This window comes from Galeopterus variegatus, unplaced genomic scaffold (genome assembly GCF_000696425.1).
Source record: "Galeopterus variegatus unplaced genomic scaffold, G_variegatus-3.0.2 Scaffold1317, whole genome shotgun sequence".
NCBI classification, from domain to species: domain Eukaryota; kingdom Metazoa; phylum Chordata; class Mammalia; order Dermoptera; family Cynocephalidae; genus Galeopterus; species Galeopterus variegatus.
In genome coordinates, this window is record NW_007727428.1 from 269869 (window position 1) to 284021 (window position 14153).

General features: G+C 36.2%; 1 protein-coding gene across 1 annotated transcript in view; it reads left to right on the forward strand.

Annotated features, from left to right (window-relative positions):
- Positions 1 to 11209: 11209 nt before the first annotated feature.
- LOC103593296 (muscular LMNA-interacting protein-like) overlaps positions 11210 to 14153 on the forward strand; it is a 131241-nt gene continuing 128297 nt past the window's right edge. The window contains exon 1 of the mRNA XM_008576254.1: positions 11210 to 11395. Coding sequence (XP_008574476.1) covers positions 11333 to 11395 — 63 coding nt within the window. The 5' untranslated portion in view covers positions 11210 to 11332. The remainder of the gene's footprint in view (positions 11396 to 14153) is intronic.

Genomic DNA, 14153 nt, shown 5'->3' on the forward strand with positions numbered 1-14153 from the left:
TACCATATGTGGAAAAAACCTGAAAGGCAATATTATTAAATATAAGAATAGGAAAGAGACTGGAAGAAAATCTGTCAAAATATTAATATAGTTTGGTTGTATTTTTTGTTTGCTTCTGTTTTGTTTTCCCAGTTTTTAGTAGACTGTCTTAATGATGTATTCTCAACTCCTGTGTGTTAAGAATATGTGACCCTGTCTTTTCTCTTCCCTTCCCCACCCGCCAATGCTCACAGCAGATTGGATCATGATAAACATCTGAATCAAGATGGGCAAATTGGATTCCCTCTCCTGGGAATTTAGAATAGGGAATTCAGAGAAAGCAAATCAGTTTGTACGCATGCCTTGGATTGAGGGACATGCAAATTTTGGACAGGAGGTGTAGGCATCTTCCCTCACTTGCACAAGGAAAGCAAATGTTGAGAAAAATAAGAAGAAAGCAGATATACAAAGAAAGAAAAAGACAAGAGATCATGAGGCCCCAGAAACTGTTTTTGGATGACTTTATCATTCATTTCTGGTTCTAGCCCTCATGAGGCCTTGCTAAGGATCATTAGATATACTTGTGCCTTATAATATATTATTGTTATTTTTTTTCTCATGTCAGTTTCTGTTACCTGCAATCAAGTGTAAGTAAATAAGACACCTTTACTTTGGGGTATTTTTGAAAATATAACATGTGTGCATTACAACTGTAGTATTATTATAGTAAACATAACAATTGGTGTATTTTTAAAAAACAGATATTGTATAAAGAGTTCTTGCTGATACACCATTTGTAGCAAGTAAGAAGCATAGGTCATTCATGGCCATAGAATTACAATGTTTTATCTGATCTTGTTTTTTTTTAATTTTCGAGATTTGATCATTCCATTTGCCTATAACGTGCAGTTATTTGTTATTTTAAACAAACTTAATATGACCAATTTCAATTTTTAAATGACAAAGTGAAGAACCATCCATTAAGGTTGATTATGTCCAGCCAGTGTCATTGTCTAACCTCTGCCGCTGACCCTTGGCCAGGCCAGATGAAAATTATGTTTACCACCATCCATTAGAAATACTTACGGATAAAAGCATTAATGACAGGGGAATTGTTCATAATGTGTTATTTAATAAAAAATACAGGTTACAAAACAGTGCACAGTACAATCCTAATTACTTTACGAATTATGAATATATAAAGAAGACTGGAAAGAAATTCACGTTAATGTTAACTGTGATATATTAGAGTTGTGGCTTTCAGATTAATTAAAATTTTCCTTTTTGTATTTTCTAAATTTTCTATAGTGTATATGAATTTAGCTGGTATGTAATAAAAATTCAAGCTATATTTTTAGTGAAAAAGTAATTACCATAGTCACCAAAACAGTATTGTCAGTCTTCCCTCCTGATTCCATCAGATGTAGGAGTGAAGAAAGGAAGGAAGAAAGGAAGGAAGGAAGGAATGAAGGAAGGAAATAAGGAAGGAAGGAAGGAACGAAGGGAGGAAGGAAGGAAGAAGGGAGCTTGGGCTGCCTTGATGCTCTACCTGTGAGATTCAGGTTCTTTTCTTGCTCTCTTGAGGAGCATTTATCAGGCCTGGGATCTTTTCTCAGTCTAGAGAATCCAGGGCTTAGAGCTTGCAATGGCTGAGAGCTCTGGTTTAGGAGTAAACATTAGTTTTGAATCCTGACGCTGCTCTTTTCTATCTGTATGAACTTGGAAAGTTACTTAACCTGTTAGTGTCAGATTTCTTATCTGTAAAATGAAGTGGCTACCTCATGGGGTTGTTGAAAGCACAAAATGAGATAAATCACATCAATCATTTAGCAGAATCACTGGTTCATAGTAAATGCTCATGGTGTTCTTTCCTATTACTGTTAGGTGACAGACATAAATCCTCCATAAGTCCCCCATTTCTTTCTGACGTTCCTCAAGCACATGGTGCATATTCTGGCTTCCATTATTTTTGTTTACACCTGTCATGTACTTCTTCCTATATCACGATCAATTCTAAATGTTGTTAAATCTGTTCTTCTCAAACTTTAATGCCCTTATGAATCACCTATTACTCTTATTAAAGGGTAAATTCTGACTCTACAGGTTTGGGGTGGCATTCAAGACTTTGAATTTTTAACAAGCTCCCATGTGAGGTGAATGTTGCTATACAAAGACCACTTTTGTAGCAAGGACTAGGATAACCCAGCTCAAATCCAATATCTGTGTGAAATCACATGCAATGTCTGTAGCCAGAGTGGTCCTCTCCTTCAGCTCTGAAGCACATCATTTATACCTCTAATTTAGCACTTATCACAATCAGCCTTCTTTGACGTATTGCTGTATGTGATTGTGTTCATTCCTATCTAAACTCCTGACAGTAGACACTGTGTTCAACTCCCCAAGGCTGTCAGCACCTGCATGGTGATGTAGATGTACTCAATCAATGATTGTCAAATTATTGAACCAGATGAAAAAGAATGAAATGGTATCTTAAAATCATTTTTTACAAGAGCATTCAGTTAGAAATCGTCAACATAAATCAGTCAACTCATCTAGTGGAAATCATTGGTAGACAGTGATGTGAATTATCCCAAATGGCAAATGTATGATTGTAATATTCTTGTTTTAAAAATATGTTGTAGAATGCAGGGTGGGAAGATACACTGGGTGGGATGACTAAGCCACTCTGAGTTGATACAGTTTCCACAGATAATCAAGGAAATGGGTAATGATTTGTTTTTCAAATTCTGACTGACTTGGGCCATCGTGTAAGTGGGGCCTCCAAATGGGCCAGAGATCAATGTTGGAACCCCCTTCATAGACGCTGGACATGTAATTAGTGGTCTTTGGGGTAACATTGACTCACTTTTATTGAAAGTTATTACAGAAGAAAATTTGTGGGAACTGAGGAGTTTGCAGCAGAGGTCTGCCCTCTCTGGACATATCTTGGTGGATGGATTGTAAGGCAATTGCCCCGCCTGACTGTGGCATTATCCAGCCTTGCCAATGGGCCACCTATTGCATAATTCTGACTTTCCTTTTCTGGAGTAATTAACATTTTGTTTTGGGAGGACTTTCAATTTTAAGAATTCTATCAGTATAAATAGAAGAGAAACTCCATTTTCAGTAATCCTTCACTCCTTTACCACTTATGTCCTTAGGGAAGCTAAACAAATTTTCGTCAGTACACTAAAATGTGGATAGTTGGATATATTGCAAAATTTTTTCAACACTTAACTCCAAATCCCCATTATTGCTATGACATTCTTATAAAGAAATCATTTGGGGAAACTTAGCAACTACTGTTTTTTTGAAGAGGTCCCAGTGGGGATGAAGTTCATGCTTAACTCTTTTTTAATTTAGTTTCTGTCTCTTGTGCTGGGTGTCCAGTATTAGTTACAGAGTAAACAGTATTTTCCAAAGACTGACAGGGTCAGCTGCTTTGGGAATGTGACTGGTGACCTCCCTGATAGATTACTGTCCTGCAGGCTGCTTCCAAGTCAGTTGAGAGGTAAGCATTCTTTCTCTATAAGTGTGGCCTGCTTTGGAATGTATTTGAATTTCAACTGATAAAACTGAAAGTATGTTCTAGGCACGCTGTTTCAAAAAGTATGTAGCTGTTATTTGGGGGCAAAGTGATTTGTCATGTCAACACAACCATGACAGCTAAGCTGCTGGGTTTAGGGGAGGAGTGAGCTACATTGTTGAATCTGGTTGCTTTGATTAAGCTGTAAAGACACAGGAAAACTTAAATCCAGAACTCCATTTTAAAGTTAAAAACACACTGTGTAATTCTATGTCTGAGGCCTTTTTCCTAAAGTCTTGTCAGTTTAAGTTGGCTTGTCATTTTCTCTCCTGAAACAGCAATGGGCTCTGTGTGTGTGTGTGTGTGTGTGTGTGTGAAAGAGAGAGAGAAAAAGAGAGAGAGAGAGAGAGAGAGAGAGAGAGAGAGAGAGAGGCAGATGAGAGACTGACTGTTAGGAAATATATCTACTATTCAAAGGGGCTGGAAATAAATTGAATGCAAATACTAGAGCAAAAACCTGTTTAACTGAGGACCTCTGTGGATGTCACCATGAACAAGAAAAAGTGTATTGAAGGCCCCCTGAAAATTATACATATTGAGTGTAGAATAGTTGAGCAAATGGAACATGCTGGATTTGGATCCACAAGAGGTTTTAGTCAGCTTGTATGTTAGACTCTGGAAGTAGGAATTTAGTTTCATATTGGAATCATTCTTATTTTTGAAATTATCATCAATATTGATAGTACTAGTTTTTTAAAACCGCACATTTTACTTTTTGATTAGTTTGATAACAGAATTGCAATTTTCAGATGCACACATTTAAAAAGATAACACTTTTCAAAGTTCTCACAGTTCTCATTTGACTGAAATATTTTCTAATGTCCTAAACAAATGCTCTCAGAAATGATTTTTTTAAAGAACATGTTCCTTCCATTACATTGACTAAAATGTCTTTTCTACAGTCATTTAAAAAACCTGGCCCAGAACCAAAATAAGAGGAAAGACAGTATCAAAAGAAGTAAAGAAAATCATATCCAGTAGAAAAGATTTATTTTTCATTGAAGAGTGGCAATTATGAAGGTACAAATTTAAGCTGTCATCATAATTACCGTATACTGATATTTGGGGGTTTGCTTTTATATCTGCTTGGCAGCTTCAATTTACAAAAAATGTTTATTATATAGTGACAAATTCAACTTTCAGAGATTCCTCTATAGACATCTTTTCACAAGCTGTGGGCATGAGCCACAGCTCTTAGCACCTTGTACCTCTTGTCTGCAGCTGCTATACGAGATGCTTTAAAAATGGTGGTGATGGTAGGTTAAAAATCTTCTAGTATTCGCCAGATGTACAGACAAAAAGGTGAGTCAGAGGAATCTTCCAGAAGAGTTGACAGCTGTTGCTTGAGAGTTCAAAGTTGTCAAAGCTGATAAATAGACTTAGATGGGGATGCTGAGACTGCCAGAAAGAGGTGGGAACCGTTCTCGCATTCTCTGCATTTTGTTCTTCACTGACAGCCCCACCCCCCACCCCACTCCTCCACTAATGCTGTGAACATCAATTCGACTAGAGCCTTCTAGAGACATAGGCTTCAACTCTGAACTAAGAGCAACACCAATAGATCAGAAGTTGTTTGAGTGAGATCAGTTCTCAGTGCTAGGTCTGAGCTGAGTTTGCATTTGGCTCTTGGGTACCAAAGAAAACATACTGCTGGTATGGTTCTTGGCATAGGCTGTGGCACCTGGAGGTGTAAGCTGAGTGTAGTATCCTGATCCACACTAGATGGGTGTGGAGGTTACATGGGCTTCTGACTTGACCCACGGAGAGCACGAAGGACCCATGTCCTGGACGGACTATGTGGAATAATAAAAAAAGCATGTAAAAGGTATTGATTGTTTCAGAAGAGGATCCATGTCTTAGCTTAAGATATCTATCCTTGGAGCATTCAATGGGGAAGATCCTGGTTTGTCTGCACGTATTTCACAGACTGTCATTCTTTCGAAAGAAAACAACATTTGTTTTTCAAGCCTTGTGAATGTCTTGTCTACCTTGTGAGGTTTCATCAATAGAGCATTATCTATGTTTTTGCTGTGGAGATGAAAGTTTGTTAAATCACCGCTATTAAAATTGACCATTGACCCAGTAGATAAATAAGCAGTTTTTGTAGTTGCTATAGTGGATTAAATTATGTTCCCCTAAAACTCATTGAAGCTTGAATTGTATCCCCCGTGTTTTATGTATTAGAAACCTAGCGCCCCACTGTGATGGTTAAGGGTGTGGAAAATTCTATTATGGTAATTGAAAGGTGGAGCCTTGAAGAGGTGATTGGATTGTAGGACCGTGCCTAGTGAATGGATTAAATTTGGTGGTCAGGGGTGTGGTTCTGAGGGCTTTAAAAGAAGAGGAGAATCTCTCTGCTCTCTCTGCTTCCACCCTCTTGCAAGGTGAGACCCCTGGGTCACTGTCGCCACCACCAGATGGACTTTGGACTTCTCAGCCTCAGAAACTGTAAGCAATTAATTTCATTTTCTTTATAAATCACCCAGTTCCAAGTATTTTGTTATAAGCAACACAAAATGGACTAATACAGTTGCAAACTCCACTCTCCCCCAGTTTTTAAATATAGGCACAAAATCAACAGTCACTTATTTGCAAAATACGTGGGATAATGCAAAGAAATGGAGTGAGGTGGCAGTATCTTGAAGCAAATGTCATTTACTGAAGCTCATTTGTTTCAGTTTTGGTTGGAGTTCTTGCTTGCCTACTGTGGCATAGATTTTAATTTCCTATTTGGAGTGACCCATTGTGCATTCTGTAGTATTGGAAAAAATAAATTTCCAGCATAGAAAATAATTACAGCTTTTCTTCTGTTAAATTGCTTAAAAAGCCTTATTGAGATATAATTTGTATACCATAAAATTCATCCTTTTAAAGGGTATATACACTTCGGTGGTTTTTAATATATTCCCAAAGTTGTGCAATCATCATCACTATCTAGTACTGTAACATTTTTGTCACCTGGAAAAGAAACCCTGCACCCATGAGAAGTTTCTCCCCATTCTTCCTTCTCCCCTACCCCTGGAAGTCACAAATTATCTGTCCATGTCCATGGATTTTCCTATTCTGGATATTTCATATAAATGAATCATAGAATATGTGACCTTTTGTGACTGACTTCTTTCACTTATTATATTTTTGAGGTTCATCCATGTTGTCACATGTGTTAATACTTTGTTTTTTTACTGTTGAATAATATTCCCTTGTATGAATATACCGCACCTATTTCACCATTCATGTGTTGATCGATATTTATATTGTTTCTACTTTTTGACTATAATGAATAATGCTGTCATGAACATTTATGTAGAAGTTTTTGTATAGGCATGTTTTTGCTTCTTTGGTGTAGAAATCTAGAAGTGGAATTGCTGGGTCATATGGTAATTTGATGTATAACATTTTGAGGAGCTGCCACGCTGTTTTTTAAGGTGGCTGTATGACTTTGCAATTCCACTAGCAATGTATGAGAGTTCCAGTTTCTCCACATCTTTGCCATCTTTGTTATTGTCTGTTATTTTAGCCATCCTCATAGGTATGAAGTATTATCTACCGGTTTTGATTTGTATTTCTTAATCACTCTGATGTTGAACATCTTTTCATTTTCTTGTTGGCTATTTGTTTGTCTTCTTTGGGGAAATGTCTATTCAAATCTTTTACCCATTTTAAATTGATTTATTTGTCTTTTATTGTTGAGTTGTAAGAATTTTTTTATATATTTTGGATACAAGTTCCTTATCAGTTAAATGACTTGTGCATATCCTCTCTGTTAATTTTTGTGCCACATTTGTTAGGATTTTGATACTACCTTTGAAGTAACCTTTTTCTAGATAAGCATCATATGGTCTAGGGACAAGATGGCACACACTTTTCCTGAGAACCTGCTTGATGCCAGACACTGTGTTAAGTTCTTTGCACACATTAGCATGCTTAATTCTTGTAACAGCATTACACAGTTGGTATGATCCCTCTATTCGAGGTAAAGGGAATGGAAACTCTGAGAATTATGCAATTTGCTCAAAGTGACCCAATTAGAAAGTGGCAGAATATGCATATGAATCTATTTCTTCTTGCTTCCTAAGTCCATTTATTTCTCTTTTACTCTAATAGTTGTTTGAGTAAGATCAATGTCTTGAACAATCATCTGTAGTATAATTCGTGTTGGATAAATATGTGTTCTATTCCTCTGTTTCTACCAAACGTCTTATTAATAAGTTATGTATTAAATGTCTTGAGTCTCATCCATTTGATACATTTTCTACCCTACGCTCCCTCGTGCCCTTCCTCCTACCTTCTTTACTTCCTTCTTTGCTTTTTTTCCCCTTTCTTTTCTTTCCTTCCTGCCCTCTTTCCTGTACAGGTAGTTATTTAGCTCTTACTATGTTCTAAGTGTCAGGATAAAATAATAAATAAAGCACAGTCTGGGGCTTACTCTAACAGGTGAAACAAACTACAAATAAGTAGATATGGATTAACTTAAAAAATAATGTCAAATACTTTAATGCTAAAAATGATAAAAGCTGTTAAGAAGAAAACAGTAAATGAGTGGATGGAGAGTGGTGGGTTTTCTATTTTAGATGCAGTCACTAGGGAAGACCCAGATGAAGTGAGTAGAGAGCCACATGACAGTCTGTGGGTAGAACACTGTGGAAAGAAAGTCCCCAAGGGAAGAATATGTTTGTTGTGACTGACAACAGACAGGAGACCAGTGTGGTTCAAGGACTTTTATTTTTTTCCTACATTTAATTTTTTTAATTTTAAAGGAATTTATTTTTCAATTGATTGTACATTTTTATGGGATGCAGAGTTATATTTCAATACATGTGTACCATGTGTGATGATCAAATCAGGGTAATTAGCATATTTATCATTGCAAAATTTACCATTTCTTTGATCTCTTCTCTTTAGCCATTTGAGAACTGTCTGACCAGCAAGTGGGTGAGAGCTAGTATTTGCATGGACATAATTTTACCTAAGAAAAGCTCCTGTCCCTAAATCATATCTAAAATATGTTTAAACATGTCTCTGAAAATGAATGGAGTTGATAGTATTTGCCATACAGTGCTGACACTATTTACTCATGCACCCTGTTACTGTTGATGAAGTTATCTATTCAGGGGAGCTAACATGCACAGTGGCTAGATAGGAGCTTAGACTGGGGGACTTGATTGCCACTTAATAGTTGTGGAACTCTGTCTTGTTTTTTCAACTTTGAAATGGATATATTAGTTTGATAGGACTGCCATAACAAATAACAGAGAGTGGGCGGCTTAAACAACAACAATTTATTTCCTCATAGTTCTGGAGTGTGGAAGTCTGAGATCAAGGTGTCAGCAGGGTTGGTTTCTTCTGAGGCCTCTCTTCTTATAGATGGCTATCTTCTCACTGTCTTCACAAGGTCTTCCTTCTGGGAGTGTCTGTGTTCTAATTTTCTCTTCTTAGAAGGACACCATCATATTGGATTAGGCCCACCCTAATGACCTCATTTAAACTTAGTTACCAATTTTGGGCCGGCCCGGTGGCGCACTGCTACAGTGCGCCGCTTGGGAAGTGCGGCGGCGCTCCCGCCGAGGGTTCGGATCCCACATACAGACCGGCCGCTCACTGGCTGAGCGAGGAGCGGGGGCAACACCGAGGGTTGCGATCCCATTGCCGGTCCCGGTCCGGTACGGGCGCGACACTGAGGGTTGCGATCCGTTGCCGGGCACGAAAAAAGACAAAAAGACAAAAAAAAAATAAAAATAAATAAAAATAAAAATAAAAATAAACTTAGTTACCAATTTAAAGAACCTATCTCTAAATGCAGTCATGTTCTAGGGTGTCAGAAGATTAACACTTCAACATATAAATTTAGGGGGATATAATTCAGCCCATAACATAGGAAAAGCAATAGTATCTACCTTCTAACGTGGTTTTGAGAATTAATTGAGATAACAAATAGAAAACCTTAAAGCAGTACCTGATACATGGTGAGTGTTGCAGAAGGGTGCTATGAGAGTATTGTTATCCTACTAATATCCAGGTACACCTAGGTTTCGAGTTTGTTGAGGAAAGAAGTCCAGAGATTGTGCCTTTTAATTTTATTATTATTATTATTATTATTTTATTACTTAAAATATCCCTAGGATATTGTTGTCCCTAGGATAATCTTCACCCTTTATAGGTACTCTGTGCATGTTTGTTGAATTAAAACTTCATTCTTCTCACTAGCAGCGCACTCTTCTGTATCACGATCACCTTCTCTCTCAACCAGCTCTGCACCACACACATCATTCCTTTTCCTCCTACCTGGATCTTGGATTTCGACTTTAGACATTTAATTAGCATGCTGAGCAAGAACTGAATTTCTTTTTTCTAGATTCCTTTTTTCTAGAGAGCTTTTGGAAGTTCCGTTCACATAAAATTTCAACAGTTGCCTTGCTTTTGACATACATCGATCTTGCATGCTAAAAAACCTTCAAGACTTCCATTTTCCAACTTGTTAGGGCAACCAGCATGTATGATTCCCTCTCTAGAATTTAGTCGGGCCAAAGGGGGAAGTCTCCTTTGGACATGAATCTAGTATAGTGTTTCTGAATTCATCGTCCTAAAGCAGGGCCGGGTTTATTTCTTCCCAAATGTTTCACTTTTGAAGTCCTCAATCCTTCCATGACGATGGAAACAACCCCATCTGGCAACTGAGAATTGACCTCAGTCACTGTAAAGGAGAGAGTCTCACAACACATTTTCTAAGAACTTTTCTTAAGAAATGAAGGAAAAACTGATAGGGAATTTGAGGTAAGGCCAAAAACAGGTGTTAAAAGGACATTTAAGCAGGCTGAGGGATTAAGCCACCACAGAGATCAGTCTTAGCTTACTTTGCAAGCCATTTTTATTCTTTTATTGCCATCACATATCTGTTTTGCTGCAAAACACAGAGAATTAATTACCATTAAGCTGCACAATTAATTTCCTTTAAGGCATGTAACATTTTTTAAAGAATTCTGAAAACCCGTTGGAAAGATGAATTTCATTTCCTATGTCATAAATTTGTTGCCAGTGGAAAAGCCAGGATAACGAAAAACAAAATCAGTTTTTGTAAAGGAAAACACTGTTTTTATTTCATGGTATATCTAAACATCACTTGCCAACTTTTCATGAAGTAAAATTGGCATACCCCTTCAATATATGTCTTGTGTGTCTTTATAGTTTTAATTAGTTATCTTTTGCCCTTTCCCTGTAAGTGACATTTTTCTTTGATCTGAAAAGTAATGCACAAATGTCTGCACTGCCAGGACATAAATTGGAATTTGAAAGTACTGGACCATTGACTCATATTTGCTATACGACTATTGCATTTATCCTCTTTAACTGATTTATTAGGTCTATAGTCTAGAGTATATTTTATTCTGCTCCAACAGCTATTAATGAATTCTTTGATAGTGGCTTTTTGTCATATACATCTTTCTTGGTTCAGGAAACCTAACCTGTTGGAATATTCTGTTGAAGAGTTTGCTTTTATATCTAGTGACATTTATCATTATCTAAGACCAGCTGCCTGACTTCTCTTTAGTGCTCTGTTTATGGGGTTTGAACGTCTATAAATGGAAACACTAGCTAACCAGAAATTATCGCCAGGGCTTTCTGATAGTGTCCTAGGCTCTCACAACTTGGAATGTCCTGCAGTATCTAACATGTAAGCATGTCAAATTATTTTCTAGACAGAATCTGAACCTCTGTTTCTCTCTCTCTCTTCCTCTCCCTGTCTTTCTCTCTCTCTCATTTACTTTTAACATGGAATTCAAAACGCATGAAAAAAGAAGCTTATTAAACAAGAATTTAGAGGAGAAACTGACGGTAAGACTTGTGAAATTTAGCATACACAGATTTATAACGTACTTGACTGGGTAAAAGAGCAGCAGTCACAGATTGGAAAGGTTGTACTAACCAGCCTGTATTTCCATGTTTTGCTAGTCAACAACCTTGAAATTAATGAGTTCCATGGGCTTTCCTGAAAACAATGTAATAAGGTTACACATAAAATGTTACTATTAGAATGTGGGCACATTTGATTTAGTTAAATGATGTGCTTTACCACTGTTTTATAAACTGGGATCCATTTATTTTGAGCCCTTCTTGTGATGGCCTCAGTACTGGAAGATTGTTTTATTTATTGATATGAAGCTTAGCAAGTGTTCAAAGTCCAGTTTCTCTCTGAAATACCAGGGATATCTGTCAAGGAAAATATATAATTATTACAAAATATTTTAACCCTTTATAGAGTAAGTTTAATTAACTTCATTATAAGGATAAAGTTTACCTGATGCTAAGCAATTAAATGTCAATGAATAGTAGTGGTCACTTATATTTGCTCAGACACAAGATATACTATAACCTTGAGTAGAATGTGCTGTCTGTAGATCATCTGATTGGTATATGTAGCTAATTATGTTTGGAAATTTACTGTGGATACAGAGTTAACATTAGAATAGGGCATGACTAATTTTAATAGCAGTGCAAATTATAAAAAGTAAAAACATACTGACTATAATAATACTGAATTTGTGGGAATGCGTTGCTCTTATGTCTGAAGTTGAAGTTTATACACTATTAATGGTATTAAAACTTGAAAAATGGAAAAAAAGAACTGTACTGGGTTGAAAATTCTTGGTGTATTAGAATCCCAAGGTCTTAAAGAAATATATTGAATAAAATATAACTTTTTCTTAAAGAATCTAGGTCATTATTTTGAATATAAACTGTGGACCTCTGCTCTAGATGATTGTCCAAACATGTAATGGCCACAGACTATTTTGCTTTTTAACTGTTTTGAAAGGCTGTGTGTCAATGTAGAACTAACCAGGGATTTTGATTCAGAAAGGCCTGGGTGAAAATTCTCACTACACAACTTCTAAATTTAAGATTATGGGATTTTGGTTAACCTTTCTGAGTCTCAGTTAACTCATTTGCAAGATGGGGAACAGTAGTACTTAATTTGAAGGCTTTTGTGAGGATTAAAAACTGTACTGTATGTGAAGTCAGAGCCTGTGCCTATTTTTAAACTGTTTTTGTCCTGACTTACTAAAAAGCACGTGCCCAGAGTATTTAATATAGAAAGAGAAAGCTGAAATGCATTTTAAAGTAAAAGGAAAAATCAGATATGCTAAACATAAAGGCTTAGTGGTCATAAAACCTTTATGGAACCAGATAGGAAGTAAATAAATACACAAATAAAGAGTTGCTATGAATTAGTGTGAAATTTGATCCTGAGCTTCCTGGCAATCTTTTCCAGGAAGTTTTGCAAATATAGGTGGTGGACATGGGGCAAGGGCACAAAATGAAAATGGTCTTATGTTATTGAAGTAATCTGATGCATTAACATTTCACTTTCTGGAAATCAGACATTTTGCCTCTCCGCCTCTACCTTGAACACAGCTGTAAATCTAGAAGTGACCAAAAACCTCTCCTTAGAGGAAGTAGCTGTCATAAAACGCATGAACATTACTCTGTTGCAGAGGCCTAGGCCTAGCCTCTGATTAACTTCCGGAAGATCAGGAAAAAATATGATCCAGATCAGAAGGTGTGAGACAGCCAAGCTCCACTGAGAAGAGACAGTTCTCAGGGAACATGTGAAAGCTTGGTATCTAGAGCAATTTCATGTACACCACAGAGCTATGTAACTCAGACACCTTTCAGATAGAGGAATTCTCATGACACTGTGTTAAGAAGAAAAGATTAGCTTATGCTCAGTATTTTCTATTTAAGAAAATTGGAAAATATATATCTGTGAAAGTTTCTGATAAAAATTATTTTAGCTAAACACTTTGGCTATTTATGCAGATAAACATCCAAAAATTTAAATTCATGGAGCATTGTGTTCCTTACTAACACCAGTGTAATATAGTCTGACTGTCTAGGTTGCTGAAGATAGTTTAAAATGTATTTTTGTGGAGTTCACTATGTTCTGAAAATTATTCAATTTATTTATTCTAAACAGTAAAGTTTTTAAAAGTGTGGTTTTTAAGAAGGGAGAATATCTTGCCATTGGAATATTTAATAATATTTAAATATGTGTACTTTATCATATTGTTGAGTTATAAGCATCTTGTTTAAAATTAAAGCTGTGTTTCTCATAAGGATCTTTATCATGAAAAATGTTATCGTATATATGACATAATTAAGAAACGTGCATGGTTGACTTTATTTGATAAACATTTCTAAAGTAAGACCTATATCAAACAGGTAAGAAAATCAACAGTCTGCAGGATTTTAAAACTCAGTTTATTCTACCCAGAGAAATAGACAAAAAAATGAAACAGAATTCTTTATTGTACATACAGTGGAAATCTTACCTTACCCTTGGTGAGTGAATTGCTACTTTTAAGTACTGACATTTTCCCTTGAATTTATTGCTGTTTGGTGATTTAAAAGTAAAGATTCTTGGGTGCTTATCAATTGAAAACACTTCTTTTACATCAATTCATCAACAGATAATCAGAAAAAAAATGATTCTCAAATTCTTCAAGATTTCCTAAATCTACCAATACAAATGAAATTTGTCATAAACTGGTTAATATTAGTTCAATTTTTCAAACATGGAAAAGAAAAATCAATT